Source organism: Triplophysa rosa, linkage group LG6 (assembly GCF_024868665.1).
Source record: "Triplophysa rosa linkage group LG6, Trosa_1v2, whole genome shotgun sequence".
NCBI lineage: Eukaryota > Metazoa > Chordata > Actinopteri > Cypriniformes > Nemacheilidae > Triplophysa > Triplophysa rosa.
In genome coordinates, this window is record NC_079895.1 from 14,928,384 (window position 1) to 14,944,379 (window position 15,996).

Consider the following 15,996-nt stretch of genomic DNA (forward strand, 5'->3'; position numbering starts at 1 on the left):
CGCCCCTCCTCTTTCTGTAAAGTGAATAGCTGAACACGCGCACGCACGCATTCACTCACTCACACCAGCTGCAAATAACGGTACTGGTCTCATTCATCAAGTTACTGTACTGGACCTGGATCAAGTGAGTTTAATGTACACCGTTTGTCCTTTCATTCTTTGTCGGGTTTTCATCCTTTATGTTTGTATGATCGCGTCTCTCTAACTATTCAGCTGCCACTTTACAGAACTTGTAAATGTTGTTTCTTTTATTTTATTGTGTTTGACACTTGCAAAAAGAGGCCGTGCTATTTTGATGGTCTTTTGAATTTCCTTGTCTGCTTCTTGGTGTTTTAGCGACCGGTTTCAACTTGTCAGAGGTAACGTTAACGTACACCCACCCAATAGTGGAGACACTTGCCTAACATAAAGACTGTAAAGTCACTGAGGGAGTTTTAACTCTCTGTCTATCATAATGCTGAGTCTTAAAGCACCTTGACAATAGTATGCCAAGATATGCCAGTTTTGCCAGTTTTAGCAATCTGGTACGAAAGGCACGAATTTCCTTTGCGATATATTTTATCCTCCATGTGTAACGTTAAGCCGAAGTATAAAATTATTAGTAGGACTTAATCTGCTCAAACTTTCTCGTCATGTCATACCCGTAAGATGTTTCTGTTAAATAATATATGCTCGTTCTACAGCATGAATGTTTTATTTAAGCGTTCTCAGCATGATTTTATTACTCATATTTCAAAATATGTGGGGAAATGTGCTTTACTTATTTAAACAACACGATAAACGTACTTTAGGTAATTATAATATTGGATTAAGGATCTCATATTGTTAAAATATTCTATAAAATGTCTTGTTAACAATTTGAAATGAGCCTAATGTTTTTTTAATTTGATGAGCATTTATTCAGGAAATATGTGAGATGAAAGAAAATGGCGTTTTATAAAAAATACCTGTAAAAACAATTTCACAATTTGCACATATTTTCAGAAGTTGATGGTTTGAAAAACATTTAATAAGATTGTAAAATGTGAGCTTTGGGAAGTACAGCACATCCCCGTTTTTAACAGGCATTTCCTCTATGTATTCAAGACAAAAGGTGGAGAATAATCTGGCGTTTACAGCTGTAAACACACATACATTAAGCAAACATTAAAGTCAATTGTCAACAAATCAATTCAAGTACAGTCAATTGAAAATTGAAATGGCATCCACAAGTGAAACATTTCCTCAGCTCTGGATCAACTAATTTCTGGCCGAGTTGTCTTTACAAATAATTTTCTAATATCTCACACATTTTTTGAGTATAATACTGATGTTTATTTTATTTAATTGAAAGAAAACTCTAGGTCCTCAGGGTTCTAAAGACAGATGGACAAAGAAACATTAAAATCCTATTATATTTGTGAAATGCTGCTACAAACACTTGTATGGTTGTGAATGTATCTCTTTCTGAATTTTATTACAACAGTGTATACAAAATTATAACCCTGACCAAAAAGTTAGCTTGGGCATAAATAGATTTTTCTTTTACTTACAGTAAGACTTCACTTAATTACTGAAACACAGTGATTTAGTGGAGTGATAACTCTCATAACCTGATGGATTGCAGTGCAATTTGTGTAGTTTCACAATATGTCAGATTGTCTGTTTTCATGACACATTCCCAGTACAGCTGGGCATTTTCTCTAAAGGCGCTTCACTGTGTGTGCTTTCTTACCCAAGGTGGTAACCATGGAAACCACTGATGTATATTGCTGGAGAGCCTTTATAGTTCATGATCAGACTAAAGAGGATGCCGAGTTCCACACAAACACGCTACTTTTGATTTCTAAAAGCAAGAGCTGTTTGATCCTTAAGCTAGTACATTGTACAACAGAGCAGCTCAGTTATGCAACTTCAATTATGTTTATGAATTATTCACTCAGTTTCTGCAAGATTTGATTCAATCATCTGGAAAACATCAACTGTTGCACATAGAATATTCTGAATTATCTCCTGAACTAAACTGAAAGCAAAAATAAGGGAAGAACTAGTGCTGTTGTTTCCACGGCTTTTTTTCTTTCTTTTTTTGTGTAAAGAGGATGTCAGGAATAAGATTGAAACTTGCCTGGACAAGAACACATATTTCTAAACTTTTTAGCTTACCTTCAAGACATGTAGTGGCAAAGTCGCCTCTATAAGTGTAAGACAATAAATTGTCGTTGGCCTTCCGAAACCTTTTATGTCCAGATTCACTCTTTTTCAGGAAATGGAAAAAACACTGTACTCTTCAAATGATTAAATACTGTGTTGTCAAAATTGACAAGCACTTTTTAATACTTTTTATTGGTTAGACAATGATAATGATTTATGGCAAAAAATAAAAATCACAAAATATGGAGATACAAGGTTTCAGAAGGACAGCAGCGATAAACAACATGGCCATAAAACTTAAATGGATGATATATACTAAAAATAGTTTGTGTTCCTTGGAGAAAACAAAAGTCTTGATGTACTAATCATAAAAAACAGTAATACTTAAAGGCCCGGTTTCATACACAAGGTTTAGCCTAAGCCAGAACTATGCCGTAGTTAATTTAGGCTATTTAAGTCGCTTTTATTCAAATGAATTATAAGAAACCATTACTGATGTGCATCTTGAGACAAAACAATGGCACTGACATATTTGTAGATACTGTATGTCCGGGCAAGTTATTTTCAGTTAAGATAGCTCAAAATTCATTTTAGTCTGGGACTAGTTTTAAGCCTTGTCTGTGAAACCAGGGCATAAAGGCCTATTTTGTCTGAACTGTCTGAACCAGAACTGTTTTATAATATTTTTTTAAACAAATTTCTATGGAAAGATAATTCTTACTTTTCTTTACCATATTAACTATCATAGCTCCCTCGCTTTCTTTTTCTGCAACCGATATGTGAGGCCAGTAATCTCTCACTGAAAGAGGAAAACATGTCTGGAAAAAGCTGATAGCAGAATTGGAGTTCCGTAGGAATAAACACCATGGCAGCCCATCGCATTCGAGCAGCCAATCACACTGTGCTCCCTCGTTGCAAATCAGAGGGGACTCTTATCGATCTGACAGAGGGGGTGTCAGAGGCCACTCTCACAGGTATTAAATATTTCCTTCTCATTTAACTACCTTACTGTTAACCTTGTCTCTAATTCACATTTACCTCCTTCTCACAGTGCCCACTCCTAGTGCCTTACGACTGGATGGCACTGCCGCATTTGGCTCTGTCAGGGAAGTCATTGCCATTAAGGATTACTGTCCGTCCAGCTTCACCACTCTGAAGTTCTCAAAGGGAGACTGTCTTTACGTTATAGACACATCTGGTGGAGAATGGTGGTATGCACACAACAGTAAAGAGATGGGCTACATCCCAGCTGCATACGTCCAACCAATCAACTTTCGAGATTCCTCATTCAGTGATAGTGGAATGATTGACAGCTTGGGAGATATTTCCGAGGAGGTGAAAGAAATAAACCCCTCTAGGGAGTGGACAGGGCTCTCGACAACAGAATCTCGTAACGGAAATCCGTTTGTTAACAAACGTGCATCAACTAACCCTTTTCTAAATGACACAGCTGACCAGAACAGTAACCAGAATTCAGCAAATCCTTTGAGTTTTAATATTATCTCAAACAACAGCAGCACTATGAACGTTAATGGATTCGGAAGCGGGCTTTTTGACACAAACATTTTCTGCCCTGGCTCAGGAATTGGCCCAAATCTTCGCCGAGACGATTCATTTTTAAAGAGCAAGCGTTGCTTTAGCATGTCAGAACTATCCATCCTCCAGTCCCAGTCTGATGCATCTCAAGCGTCTTTGAGTTTCTTCGGTGGAATGAAATCTCCAAAACCTGAGCATTATCAAAGCAGAGAGGATTTCAAAACGGCATGGTTAAACCACCGTAAACTGACACGATCTTGCCATGATCTGGATTCCATTGGACAGAGCCCAGGCTGGGGACAGACCCAGCCTATAGAGACCAACATTGTATGTAAACTGGACAGTTCTGGTGGTGCCATACAGCTACCGAACACCAGCATTAGCATACATGTTCCTGAGGGCCATGTTGCGTCAGGCGATACTCAAGAGATATCTCTGAAGGCCTTGCTGGACCCACCCTTAGAGCTGAATAATGATAAATGTACTACTGTAAGTCCAGTGGTGGAAGTAAAACTAAGTAACATGGAAACCAAGACTCCTGTCACTTTGGAGATGAAGGTGTCCGTTGTGGTGAAGATTGAGAGCCGTAAATTGGCAGAGGTGGTGTGCGTGAGAAGCGACTGCAAGGAAGGGCCTTACATCCCGATTCCACATGCATACATGTATGGAGATACAGTCCAAGTAACTCTGGACAATTTGGAGCCTTGCATGTATGTTTCTGTGGTTGCCCAAGCTCAAGTGCTGGCTCCATACAACACAGTGTGGGAACACGTTGTAAAAAAGGTCACTATTGGGGTATATGGGCCAAAACACATCCACCCGTCCTTTAAGACGGTGGTCGCCATTTTTGGCCACGACTGCGCCCCGAAGACACTGCTAGTGAGTGACGTAAAAAAGCACTCACAGTCCACTCCACCTGTCCTCCTCCAGCTCTGGGGAAAGCACCAGTTTGTCCTCGCAAAATCTCAAGATCTTCAGGTTGGCGTTTATTCCAACATGTCCAACTTCGAAGTGAAAAGCACTGAACAGGCAAAAGGTGTGAGGGGCTTTCAGATAAAACTTGGCAAAGTGGCCCGTCTTGTCTACATGATCGGTGCCCGTGATTCTGGTGAAATTTCAGACTTTACTTTGCGAATTCAGGTCAAGGATGATAAGGATTGTATCCTTGGCCAGTTTTGTGTTCAGACCCCACCCCCTCCACCAAAGTCAACATCAGGGAGCTCTGTACAAAGGCGTTTCCTGAAGAAAAAGGAAGTGAGCAAAATTGTATTGTCTCCTCTTGCGGCGACCGCCAAGTACCCTGTGTTTCAGGACAGGCTTGTCAAAAACCTGAAATTTGCGAAGTTGCTGAAAACTGTTATAAGACAATCTAAAAGCCAGTATTTGCTAGAGTATCTTAAAGGAGATGTGGTAGTACTTTTGAGTGAGGAAAGAATAAAACTTAAAGGACATTTATGGACCAAGGATTGGTACTTCGGCTACTATCACGGAAGAATCGGTTTGGTGCATGCAAAAAACATTCTTACCATGGGAAAAGTGAAACCTGTACAGTACAAAGAGCCTGAACTTACGACTGCAGTCCTTTTAGAGCAGATCGTGAAGCCCTGCATGTGTCTGACTTACATCTATGCTTCAGTGCGGACCATGCTGATGGAAAATGTAGCGAGTTGGAGAGCGTTTGCTGATGCCCTGGGCTACGTCAATTTGCCTCTGACACATTTCTGCCGAACAGAGCCAGACAGCGAACCTGAGAAAGTTGCTTGTGTTCTTGAGAAGCTCAAGGAAGACTGCAATGCAGCTGAGGGCAAGGAAAGGAAGTCTTTCCAGAAAGAACTCATGAAGGTAAGCGCTGGAGAGGAGGCTGATGTTTTGGATGAATCTGGATATGTATTGAAAGCATCTTTTGTAGAAAGTATCAATATGTTATTTATGTGTTTATTTTTATATTTTTGTACATTTTCTGTGCCTTTAAAAGTTCATTTCACACTGAGGTTGCAGTTCAATAACACGCTTTTTGCAAAGCCTGCATTTCAGATTCATAAAACATTATGTAAGTGTAGTAAGTAAGTAAGAAAGTAAGTTTATTTATAAAGCACATTTAAATCCAGCCTTCGCTGACCGAAGTGCTGTGCAGAGACCACAATAAAACTACACAATCTGTCTAAAAATAAATATAAAAACACAATAATGAAAAAAACCACAACAAAAACATAAATGGAAGGAGCACATTTAATATCATGGGGGAGCTGGTTCCAAAGGTGAGGAGCAGCTACTACAAAAGCTCTATCACCTTATGCTCTGAAATGTTCTGACCAAACTGTTGAATTTGATCTGAGACTATGTTCAAGAGTAATAATCTCTTCTTTCTCTTTACGGTCCATAATTACAGTCAAGAATTTGATCACCACATTGACATACAACAACCATTGTAATTTGTTGGCATATTTATTTTTTAAGAGCGCAGTTTATAACTCCTGCTACTCATAATTTCTATTTGTCTTTTTAAGATGCTCTTTTTGCACAGGAGTGTAAAATTAAGTGTAACAAAATGACAGTAGTTTTGGTATAGGCTAACAGGCTAATATTGTCAATAAGGATTTAAAGCCTAATAATATACTATACAGGTTAATATTGATGTCAATTAAGCAGAATATGTCATGTGGGAAACACATCAGTGTGATGAATAGCTTTTTAGAGCGCAGTTATAAACAGTTCATTAATGCAGGCAGTCTGCTGTAACAGCTTTTGAAATAAATGTAGAAGATCCCTGAAACATTAATGAAACAAGAAGAGGAGCTCTGAGAAATGATCTCCTACCTATACATTTACTATTTATAACACTCCCGCTGCAGAGAGTTTTGAGGGAAGAGGATCGTTTTTATGAGATGTGTCAACATTCTTTGAAAGCTACATTTCCCTCATTCCTTAAAACAGAAAATTGCCATTACTGGAAAAATAGTAAAGTAAATCATCACAAATTCTTTATTGGAGAAAAAGACACCCAACAGCAATAATGAATTTTCAGTTGTGTTAATGTGTATTGCCATTGCTGCTGTGATTTAAAGCGTAAATGAACCATTCAATCAAATGTACATTATTTAGTAAACTTATTTTCACTTAAATAAAAAAACATATAACAGATTTGATTCATGTAACCATTTAAGAAAAAACGTGATGTTTTGTTATGGCTTTTGGAGCAAGGGCGTCGCCATCTTGCAGCGCCACGGCATGTGACATCACCGGGTTGGTTTGTGAGATTGCGAGGTTCCCTACATTGAGCAGTGAAGAAACACAAGTATTTACTTACTTTTTGAATGTGCACTTGTTTTAAAATGGATGGAGACGAACTAGAATGAGCTGATGAGCACATGATTAGTCCTATTGCTTATGCATTTGAGCCAATATGCCGAGAGGGCATAGCAATGTATCCGTTACGGGTGGAAGAAGTTGTGAACCCACTGGTTCGGGTTGAAGAGCGGGTCGGAAACACTACCTGGTGTCAGTGTGGATGGTGTGTGCCGATGCCTACCGTGTTAGAGTCTATCTGCTGTCAGGAGGCTGGTTTGGACCATATATTGCGTGTCCATTTCTGCATCACCATGGTGCGTACACTTACTATATTAAGCCGCAAGGTGGACGTGTTGAAGGTGGTAATGCTATCTCTTAAAGATGTCAGAGCGGAAACACTGGAACGCCCTATTAACAGCAGGCAAGCTAACTGTCATCGCCGGTCAGTAATATAAAATATGTTACGTAGCTTTGAACTAGTAACAATGTAAAGCACATATGTATGAAAACTCTGGCAAAATGACACATAAACGCTTATTGTATGAAGCATTGTTTACATCACGTTGCGTCTTACATTATGAAATCAATGTTTGTTGATTAATTAGACTAATCATGTGCTCATCAGCTCGTTCTAGTTCGTCTACAAAACAAGTGTGTATTCAAAAAGTAAGGAAATACTTGTATTTCTTCACTGCTCAATGTGGGGTATTGCAATCGGATAATATTGCAATGTTGCGAACCAACCCGGTGATGTCACATGCCGTGGCGCTGCAAGATGGCGGCGCCCTTGCTCCAAAAGCCATAACAAGACATCACGTTTTTTCTTAAAACATTACATGTATCGAATCTGTTATATGTTTTTTTTTATATAACTGAAAATAAGTTTACTAAATAATGTACATTTGATCGAATGGTTCATTTCCGCTTTAAGGGTTCACTGCACATCTTTGTATGATTAAATAAGAATTTAAATAATTTTTATATCATCAATAGATGAACACTTGGGATTCTGAATAGCAGTGGTATTACTAAACATATAAAATGTGTAATAAAATGAAAGTATAAAATGTATGTGCAGAATATCAATAGATATGCACTTTCAAATGCTGTCCTAAATCAAAACATGTTATCAGTAAAACAAATTGGTAATAAAGTGCACTGAAGAACGACACATTAAATCATTCATATGGTCAATATTAGATTGATGAGAATGTGTTTTTTAAGGATTCAGATTCAGGTTTGTCTGGTTGGCACCTGCACTGACACTATGTCAACAGAACATGGAGTCAACACCTTTTAGACAACCGGAATCTAAAGAGGATGCTTACTAAGGAAATATCATGTTGCATTTTAGCTACTTGTTTTAAAAATACAAACTGTATATAGAGCTTTGTCTAAAATCTGCAGTAATTGCCAATAGCAAACCCTATAGGTTGATCTGCAGACTTAAAATACAGTTTCTAATATATTCACAAAAACCCTTATTTAAGTGTAATATAATTGTGTTATGTAAGTATAGGTTGTTTGCAATCACATGGTTTTGATGACATGCGAGGCGTGGCTGGAGGGCAGTAAGTGGTTTTCTCAATAGGAATTCACTATCACAAACTCAAAGTACATATGTTTTATGACCTGAACAACGGCCATGTAAGCCCAAATTTCTGTCAAACCTTACTTGTAATAAACACTAGCTTCCGTTAAAATAACAAGCCCTTATTAAATGGATAAAGGGAAAAATCTCGCGTACCAAAAGAACAACCACATAAAACCAAAATAAATACATTTGTTTATCACTGATATCAAACATAAACTTGATGAACATGAAAAGTTTTATATTCTTAGTTTGTCGCTGCCTTGAGCCACGTTATGTGGTTTCTTTATAATGAACTTCTATGAAGAACAAGCTTAACGTGAGACTATTCTTATCCCTGGAATAAGTTCTTGTTCTTTTAACAGCAGCTAGTGTTTATTACAATTTAAGTTTTAATAGAAATTTGGTTTTACGTGGTTGTTATTTTGGTACGATAAGGCGTTTCATTATAAATAATGAATAATACATGGACTTCTATGGGGGAGAAATGTATCACTTTATCCATTTTTAAGCCTGTTCACAATCACACCTAGTATTAACATCTGTATTGGGTGATCGAATTAAAAGTGGTACAGAATCTGTTTTACTCAAGCAATATTTCAAAGTACTTTATGTGCACATATCAAATTTATAGCATAAATGCTTATCCATCCTTGCCAACAGTGATAAACCACCTACATGTAATCACCTATGATCTTAAATCCTAAATAGATTATCTTGAATAGATGTTTATAGCAGAAGTAAACATCCTTCAAGAGTTTTAATAACATAATTGATCAGCATACCTCGATAGCATACTGGATGTAAAGTAGGGAAGGTTCTTTGAAGGTCATCTGTTTTCATCTCAAACGTGACAATAGACCTGTGCTTGAAGATGCCGGAAGACTGGTGGAGATTCATAGTTGTGCAGATGTTTCCTTTCTTATTGTTACAGTCTAAACAGATGAATCAAATACAGAATAAGAGCCACTCTAAATTGCCAAACCCTCCACACCTACATGTCCCCTGCCAAGAGATTGCAAACAGACATCAATATGTAATTCTCAGCATGTTTTAGAATTTTTATACAGAACATGCGTTTGCATTTGTAATGAGTAAATGTTTTATTTTTCAGTCTGGGCTTTAGTTATAAGTTAAAGCGGCCCTAACACATGCGGTTTCTGCCAATCTCATATTAATCTTGAGTACCTATAGATTAGTATTGCATACTTCGTATCTTCGACGAGTATTTAGTTTGATCACATTTATAAAAGATAGATACAGCTGTACGATTTTTTCCAAAAGCATACGGCGCGTGCGGGGGGGGAGGAGGATTAGGCTGAACTAAAGCACGTGCGCACCCATTGCAAACAAAACACAGACATCAGTTTCAGTCACCGCATGCAGTTTATGTCCGGCATCTTTTAGCACTGGGACGGCTCCATATATCAGTTTCAAACGATCTCCAAATCCAGCGTTATATCCACCATTTATATAACATTCATCACCCAAATGCAGTGAACAAACAAACACCTGAACTTCGCGAACGTATGCTCTCTCTCGCTCTCTCCTGCACACAAGTGAAAGTGCATCTGCGCATGCTCCTTCTCCTGCTCTCCTTGCTGCCGCGTGGGCGTGCCGCGTGCTTTTCCGGGAGAATTGTCCAATAAGGGACTAAAAAAATTGTTACGAAACAGTTTTATATGTTCGAAAAAAAACTTTCAGAAACCTGTACGATCGCTGGGGGAGTGTATTGATCACAGAAATACTACGTAATATGCCCAAATCGTTTTTTGACAAGTTCACCATGTTAAGCATGAGAAGACCGCACGTTTAACATTGTAAAGAAGTTAGAATGCATGACACACTGTTGCACCCCCCCTTAAACCTTTATCATTAAATGTAATGCTTTGTTTTGCAAGTTTAAAATGCTTTTTTAGAGAAACTACTGCTAATTTCACACCTAGAAACCGTCTAATATATACAGTAAGTGATTAAAGAGTAAGTAGCATATGATTTTTAAGGTCCTACTTTGGTTTATGGAGTGTCCAACAAGTTTATGTACATACAAGGTGTAAAAACACTATTATGTCGTAATAATAGGCAGTTATTCTTACCATACTTCTTGTCTGACTCTCAAATGATTCGTTCCGCGATTCATCCGTCTAGTCCCCTCCTATCCGCTAGCCTAGTGTCATGTGATTGGTCAGATGGTGTAGTCTGTTGTGATTGGTCAAACGCGTTCATCATGTGTCGCAAATGGAACGCCTACCATCATTACTGGATTACGGTTTACAGGTGGTTGGATGTCATAAAAATTATTTCATAAAACATTCTATTAAGTTCATAAACGTTGAAAGTATTTGGAAAATTAATTGATCCTTCTGCAGATGCCAGTAAGAAAAAGGACATTTACAATTCTCTTGTAACAGTATTATACTTGGACTAGTTGACACGGCATAAAATGTACGGTGTTCGTATCTTCAGATGTTATTACAATACAGATAGTACTCGACTCAGTTTTTGAAATAAATACTTTGAGAGTTAATAGACTGAGCAATTAAATTAGCCGAGTTAATAGCAAGATAAACAAACTGTAATACCCCAGAAATTACGGTACATGCTAATGATAGCGTTATATGCATTAGCTAAACACAGACATAAGGTACACAAATATTTCTTGAAGTTAAGACAAAAATAAATAGTCACACTTACAGGTTGTGATTCGGTGGAGCTAACAGGTCCAAATAAGGTTGGTATTGCCCCCTCTTTCAAGGATAGTCATTTCACATATCCTGCAGTGAACGCGCCAAGATTATTGAAGCAATCTTTGGTGAAATGACGCGCGCACAGTAAAACCCTGGGGTTATACTCCTTTGGTATTGTTTTAAAAATGAATTGTAACCATTGTTCCCTCAGAAGTTCTTCGTTTGGTAGTTGAAATAAGACGGACTTAGTTTCACAACGTAGAACACAGGTTCTAGACATGATACACACGCATCACGAATGAGCGACCGTGTTTTGGGGGAGGAGACTAGTGAAGTTTTCACGGCAGTCCCAGCAAAACGTAGGCGGGGACTATGTCTAGTGACGTAGATACGTGGCGGTTAGAGACTCGGACTAGCTCATGTCTTGTTTGCATGATTCAGAGTCGACTCCCATTTTTACAAGCCAATAACTTTGTTATTTATTCACCTTCGGACTTACAACTTGGCGGACAGCTTTCTTTCAAACACGGCAACATAACACACTGCACGAAATGTAATTTTCATGATCTCATGCTACATACTCTTTAAGATAGCTTTGTGATAGTCAAACATCTACACAGACAGAGTCTGGAGGACAGAGATTTTGTTTGCCGTTCTGTCACTGAAGGGTTTACTTAATAAGTTCTGGTGAGACAGCCCAGGAAACAGGTGCAGATGAAAGGCCTTATCTCACTTCTACTAATGTACACAATCTGTGTGTACACAGTGTGGTACATTCACACACAGTCAGCTTTTTTGCACGATCGCACTGTACTGTAAGATTATTTCATACACTGGGCCTTAATGCGTGCATGTGTGTCCTTAATTAAACACCCGATGCATGGACAAACCAAATTCATACCTTGAATGTTTACCATCATGAGAACTAGCAATAATCCAAACCTCGCACTCATTTTTCAGTTTGGGGCTGGTCATTTTTCATGTCTTCTGGGGCATCAGTCCTGTGTTCCTCCCCCTCTGAGCAGATTTCCTGTCATTCCAAGCATTCCAAGGCACGGAACTGGATCAGAGATTAGCGGGTCTGGGGCGTGTAACGTGTGCTTTTGAGCACTTGCCGCTGTTGGGTGTCTGTGGATGAGAACGTGTTTAAATGTTTAAAGAACATGCAGTTTTTACTAATTCAGCTTAAAGCATTGAATTAAATTAAATTGCCATAAATGTTTATAGATATAAAACAACAAAAATGTAAATGGTATAATGTTTCATAGGTTTAAGAAATATGGGTAGATCAATAAAGGTTGTATATTGAGTGGCAGTTCAGCGATTATAGGTCTATATTCAGTATTTGAATGTCACGTAGACTCTCTTGGACAAAGAAAGGTCATGTAAATGAGACGGAACACTTGCCAACAGAACAGCCGGATATTCCCCCCTAACATTTTCCCTAATTCAAGAGGCTCAGAGTTGCTCTCATTATATTGTGCTAGAAGCATGCACGTCGCTTCCTCACTATCAGCACTTTCATCAAAGCACTTGGTCCTGGATCTCTGAGGCCATCTTTAGCCACCACCGAGCTGATCCCCAACCAATTTTGTAGTTCTCTAGCCACTGAGAAAAGAAAACAACAAAAAAAGAAATTGTATTGCGTTCTGAAGGCAGACCTCAACAAGAGTACTACTTTTTATATTTGAAAAAAGTTTAAAAAAATTATGTCATCTAGTTTCTGTCAGCTGATTTCATACATTTGAATTTGTGGGTAAATTCATTGCAACCAATATTTCTAATGTGGTTAACACATTGACCACAGAATTTCTCCTATAAGATGTTTTGAAGGATTCAACTTTAAGTTTGTGACTGAATGAGTTGCATAGAGCAAAACAACGAAGAGGCCCAGACATTCTCTGACTTTTTCTCTCCTGATATACTGCTTTAGTTAAGACCTTTTCATTACGAACTGTCTGGGAAAGTATTTGATGATAAACAGATGGTTTGAATGTATCTGTCATTCAGGCACTTCTGAAGATGGACTGTCAGGGCCTGGTGGCACGACTGATCATGGACTTTGTGCTGTTGACCACAGCTGTGGAGGTGGCAGGTCGCTGGAGGGAGCTTGCTGAGAGACTGGCTAAAGTGTCCCGTCAGCAGATGGAAGCGTATGAAGCTCCGCATAGAGACACCGGAGGACAACTGGAAAGTGAGGTAAAAACCCAAATGACTGTGTCAGGCAATATTATTGAAATGAAGTTTATTTATTTATTAATGGGTTTTCAAAATGATCACTGTCACATCTCGTAGTTCATTGTGTGACTAAAGGACAAAATTACAATCCTGCAGGATTTCATTTCAGTAGACACGCAAAAAGGAGGAACTGAAGTTATATGATTATAAACTTCTCTTTTTCTCTTAAGGCCATGTGGAAACCTGCCTATGACTTCCTGGTCACATGGGCGGCTCAGATTGGAGACAGCTATAGAGATGTGATTCAAGAACTTCACACAGGCTTGGACAAAATGAAGAACCCCATCACCAAGCGGTGGAGACACATCACTGGTGCCCTCATTTTTGTCAACTGTCTGGATCTTTTGCGGAGCTCCGCCTTTAGCACCTCCCCTCAAGATGACTGTGCCATATAAGGAAATCCTTTACCACCTGACTTTTAAAAGACCCAGATATAATATCTATCATTATTCAAATTGTATATTATGTTTTTTACAAAAGGTTTTTAGCTTTTGGTGTTGCACAACAATTTGTACATCAAATATAACTTACAGAAGCTGAGTTTAAATCTTTGAGGTTTTAATACAAGAAACAAGGGACTTATACAACTTTAATGTGAAAAAGACTAAATCTCTTGTTAAGCCTTTCATTGTTCATTGCAGAATGATTTATTTGTAAATTCTGTACAAAATATATACTTGTATATGTTTTAATACACAATATAGTCTTATTCATTTGTTTGTTTTATGATGCCTACACTGAATACTAAAATGGCTCTTTTGCCTTTTTCACTTTCTATGAAGTGTTATGGACTATTGTTGATACAGTTCAACTAATGCTGTGATGTATTGCTTGTATAAGGGAAAGTACAGCTAGAATGGTAAGGGGGAACTAAATAAGATAATACAAGTTAAACTTACACCAATGCACCAGTAAAATTAGGAAAAAATGTCACTAGAAACAAAATGTAAAACAACACAAAATATACAATGAAATATCTGACCTGAGGGTCTGGATGTTTCATTGTGATGAATTTTCAGATTTTGGAACAACCTGCAAAGTTACTCATTTTGTGCTAGTATTCTAAGGAAAAGCGGTCTACATATTTGGATGTACAAAATATTTTTATTTCATTAATAGAAAATAAATGATGAATGAAATGTATGGCATTCTTTTGAAAACTTTTGCACCAGTGCCTAAAACTTAGTAGGCTATAGGTAGTATAAGTAGTAAAGGTTGTTTCAAGCATCATAGAGATACGGTTCTAAGGTTTATCTCAGATCTCTTTGTATAGCTCTATTGGAGGACTATGAAATCTCACGTGATTATTACCATTAATGGCATAGAATCTCTATTGATGTTTTCTACTGACACACTAAGTTAGAATATAAAACTAGTTTTTTTTCTTTCTTTTTTTAAATAAAGCATGTAATGTGCCTAAAAATTTTGCACAGTACTGACTGTTTACAATACACAATCCTGTAGACATTCTGTATTAACATATGAGAATGTACATTATTTTAATAGCATGCACTTTGTTCTATCACCATGTGTATTCATTCTGCCACAGATATGTTCATGTGTGTTTCTTTTGTGATATAAAGAATAAAAGAGTTTCTAAAAACATAACATGCTATTATGTAAAACGTCCCATAGACATATTTGTTTTAAATGCAGATACTTGACAAAGTGCACTCGTTTTCAAGTTCTTCTTGGCGTACTCATTGAAAGTTTAACAAACCTCAAGTACTACTTTTTATTTGTGAATTCCAACTTTATCACTTCAACATAATCTTTCTCACTGTCTGACAGGCTCTCTCCACAAAATTACGACCAGTAAGGTAAACAGTCATCACTGTGGGTTTAACAAAATCTACTTATATCTGCTTTTACTGAAGACAGACACGAAGTCTGCGTAGTTCACTTTTACAAACCTTTAATCAGTGCCTCTCTCCCTTTCACTCTATAACTCACTCCATCTCTCCCCCCTACACACACACACCGGGGTGAACCAAGGGCAGTTGAGAAGAATCACATAGTGAGCACTATGCAATGAATTTGTGCAATAGATTTCATACGAGTTTGACGGTCACTGAAAAAATAAAGTATGAAGTATGAATGTGTGTGTTTGCCATATAGTGTTCCTCTACAGTTAGAACAGTAGTAACATTTTTATGTTTATTCTACACAGACAACTTTTCTTGTCTAAAACGCATGTTGGTTTTTAACGCAATACGCACACAACATGTTTTTAATAATTATTTTTAATCTGCATGTTGAAAACGTAGCTACTGTACACCTATTAGATTCAAAGAAGAATATAATGTAACCGAGCCAAAAGTAATGATTTCTATTAAAAAACGTGCTTTTATCAAGTGTACATCGGTGGTCTGGATGGAATACTTAAAGTTTGAAAAAAACACATGTGACTTTTTAATTTAATATCGTTACCTCTTTTTTCTTATGGATTTGCCTTGTCTTTCCACGTTCCACATTACCACTTGATCATAGAAAAGTCTTCGAAAAGACGAAAACACCAACAAGTAC

At 37.7% G+C, this 15,996-nt stretch overlaps 1 protein-coding gene across 1 annotated transcript; it reads left to right on the top strand.

The window, feature by feature from the left end:
- On the top strand, positions 1-15,094 carry sh3bp4 (SH3-domain binding protein 4). The gene is made up of 5 exons (XM_057335696.1): positions 1-124; positions 2,879-3,104; positions 3,182-5,508; positions 13,243-13,431; positions 13,641-15,094. The coding sequence occupies exons 2-5, from the start codon at positions 2,996-2,998 to the stop codon at positions 13,863-13,865; spliced, it is 2,850 nt and encodes a 949-aa protein (XP_057191679.1). The 5' UTR covers positions 1-124; positions 2,879-2,995; the 3' UTR covers positions 13,866-15,094.
- Positions 15,095-15,996: the final 902 nt, after the last annotated feature.

What these genes read in the sequence shown, in the direction of transcription:
- sh3bp4 (XM_057335696.1), top strand. Translation starts at nt 2,996, where the DNA reads ATGGCAGCCCATCGCATTCGAGCAGCCAATCACACTGTGCTCCCTCGT. An exon ending in TCCAGAAAGAACTCATGAAG is followed by an intron (nt 5,509 to 13,242) that starts GTAAGCGCTGGA and finishes TCTGTCATTCAG; the next exon opens with GCACTTCTGAAGATGGACTG. An exon ending in GAGGACAACTGGAAAGTGAG is followed by an intron (nt 13,432 to 13,640) that starts GTAAAAACCCAA and finishes TTTTCTCTTAAG; the next exon opens with GCCATGTGGAAACCTGCCTA.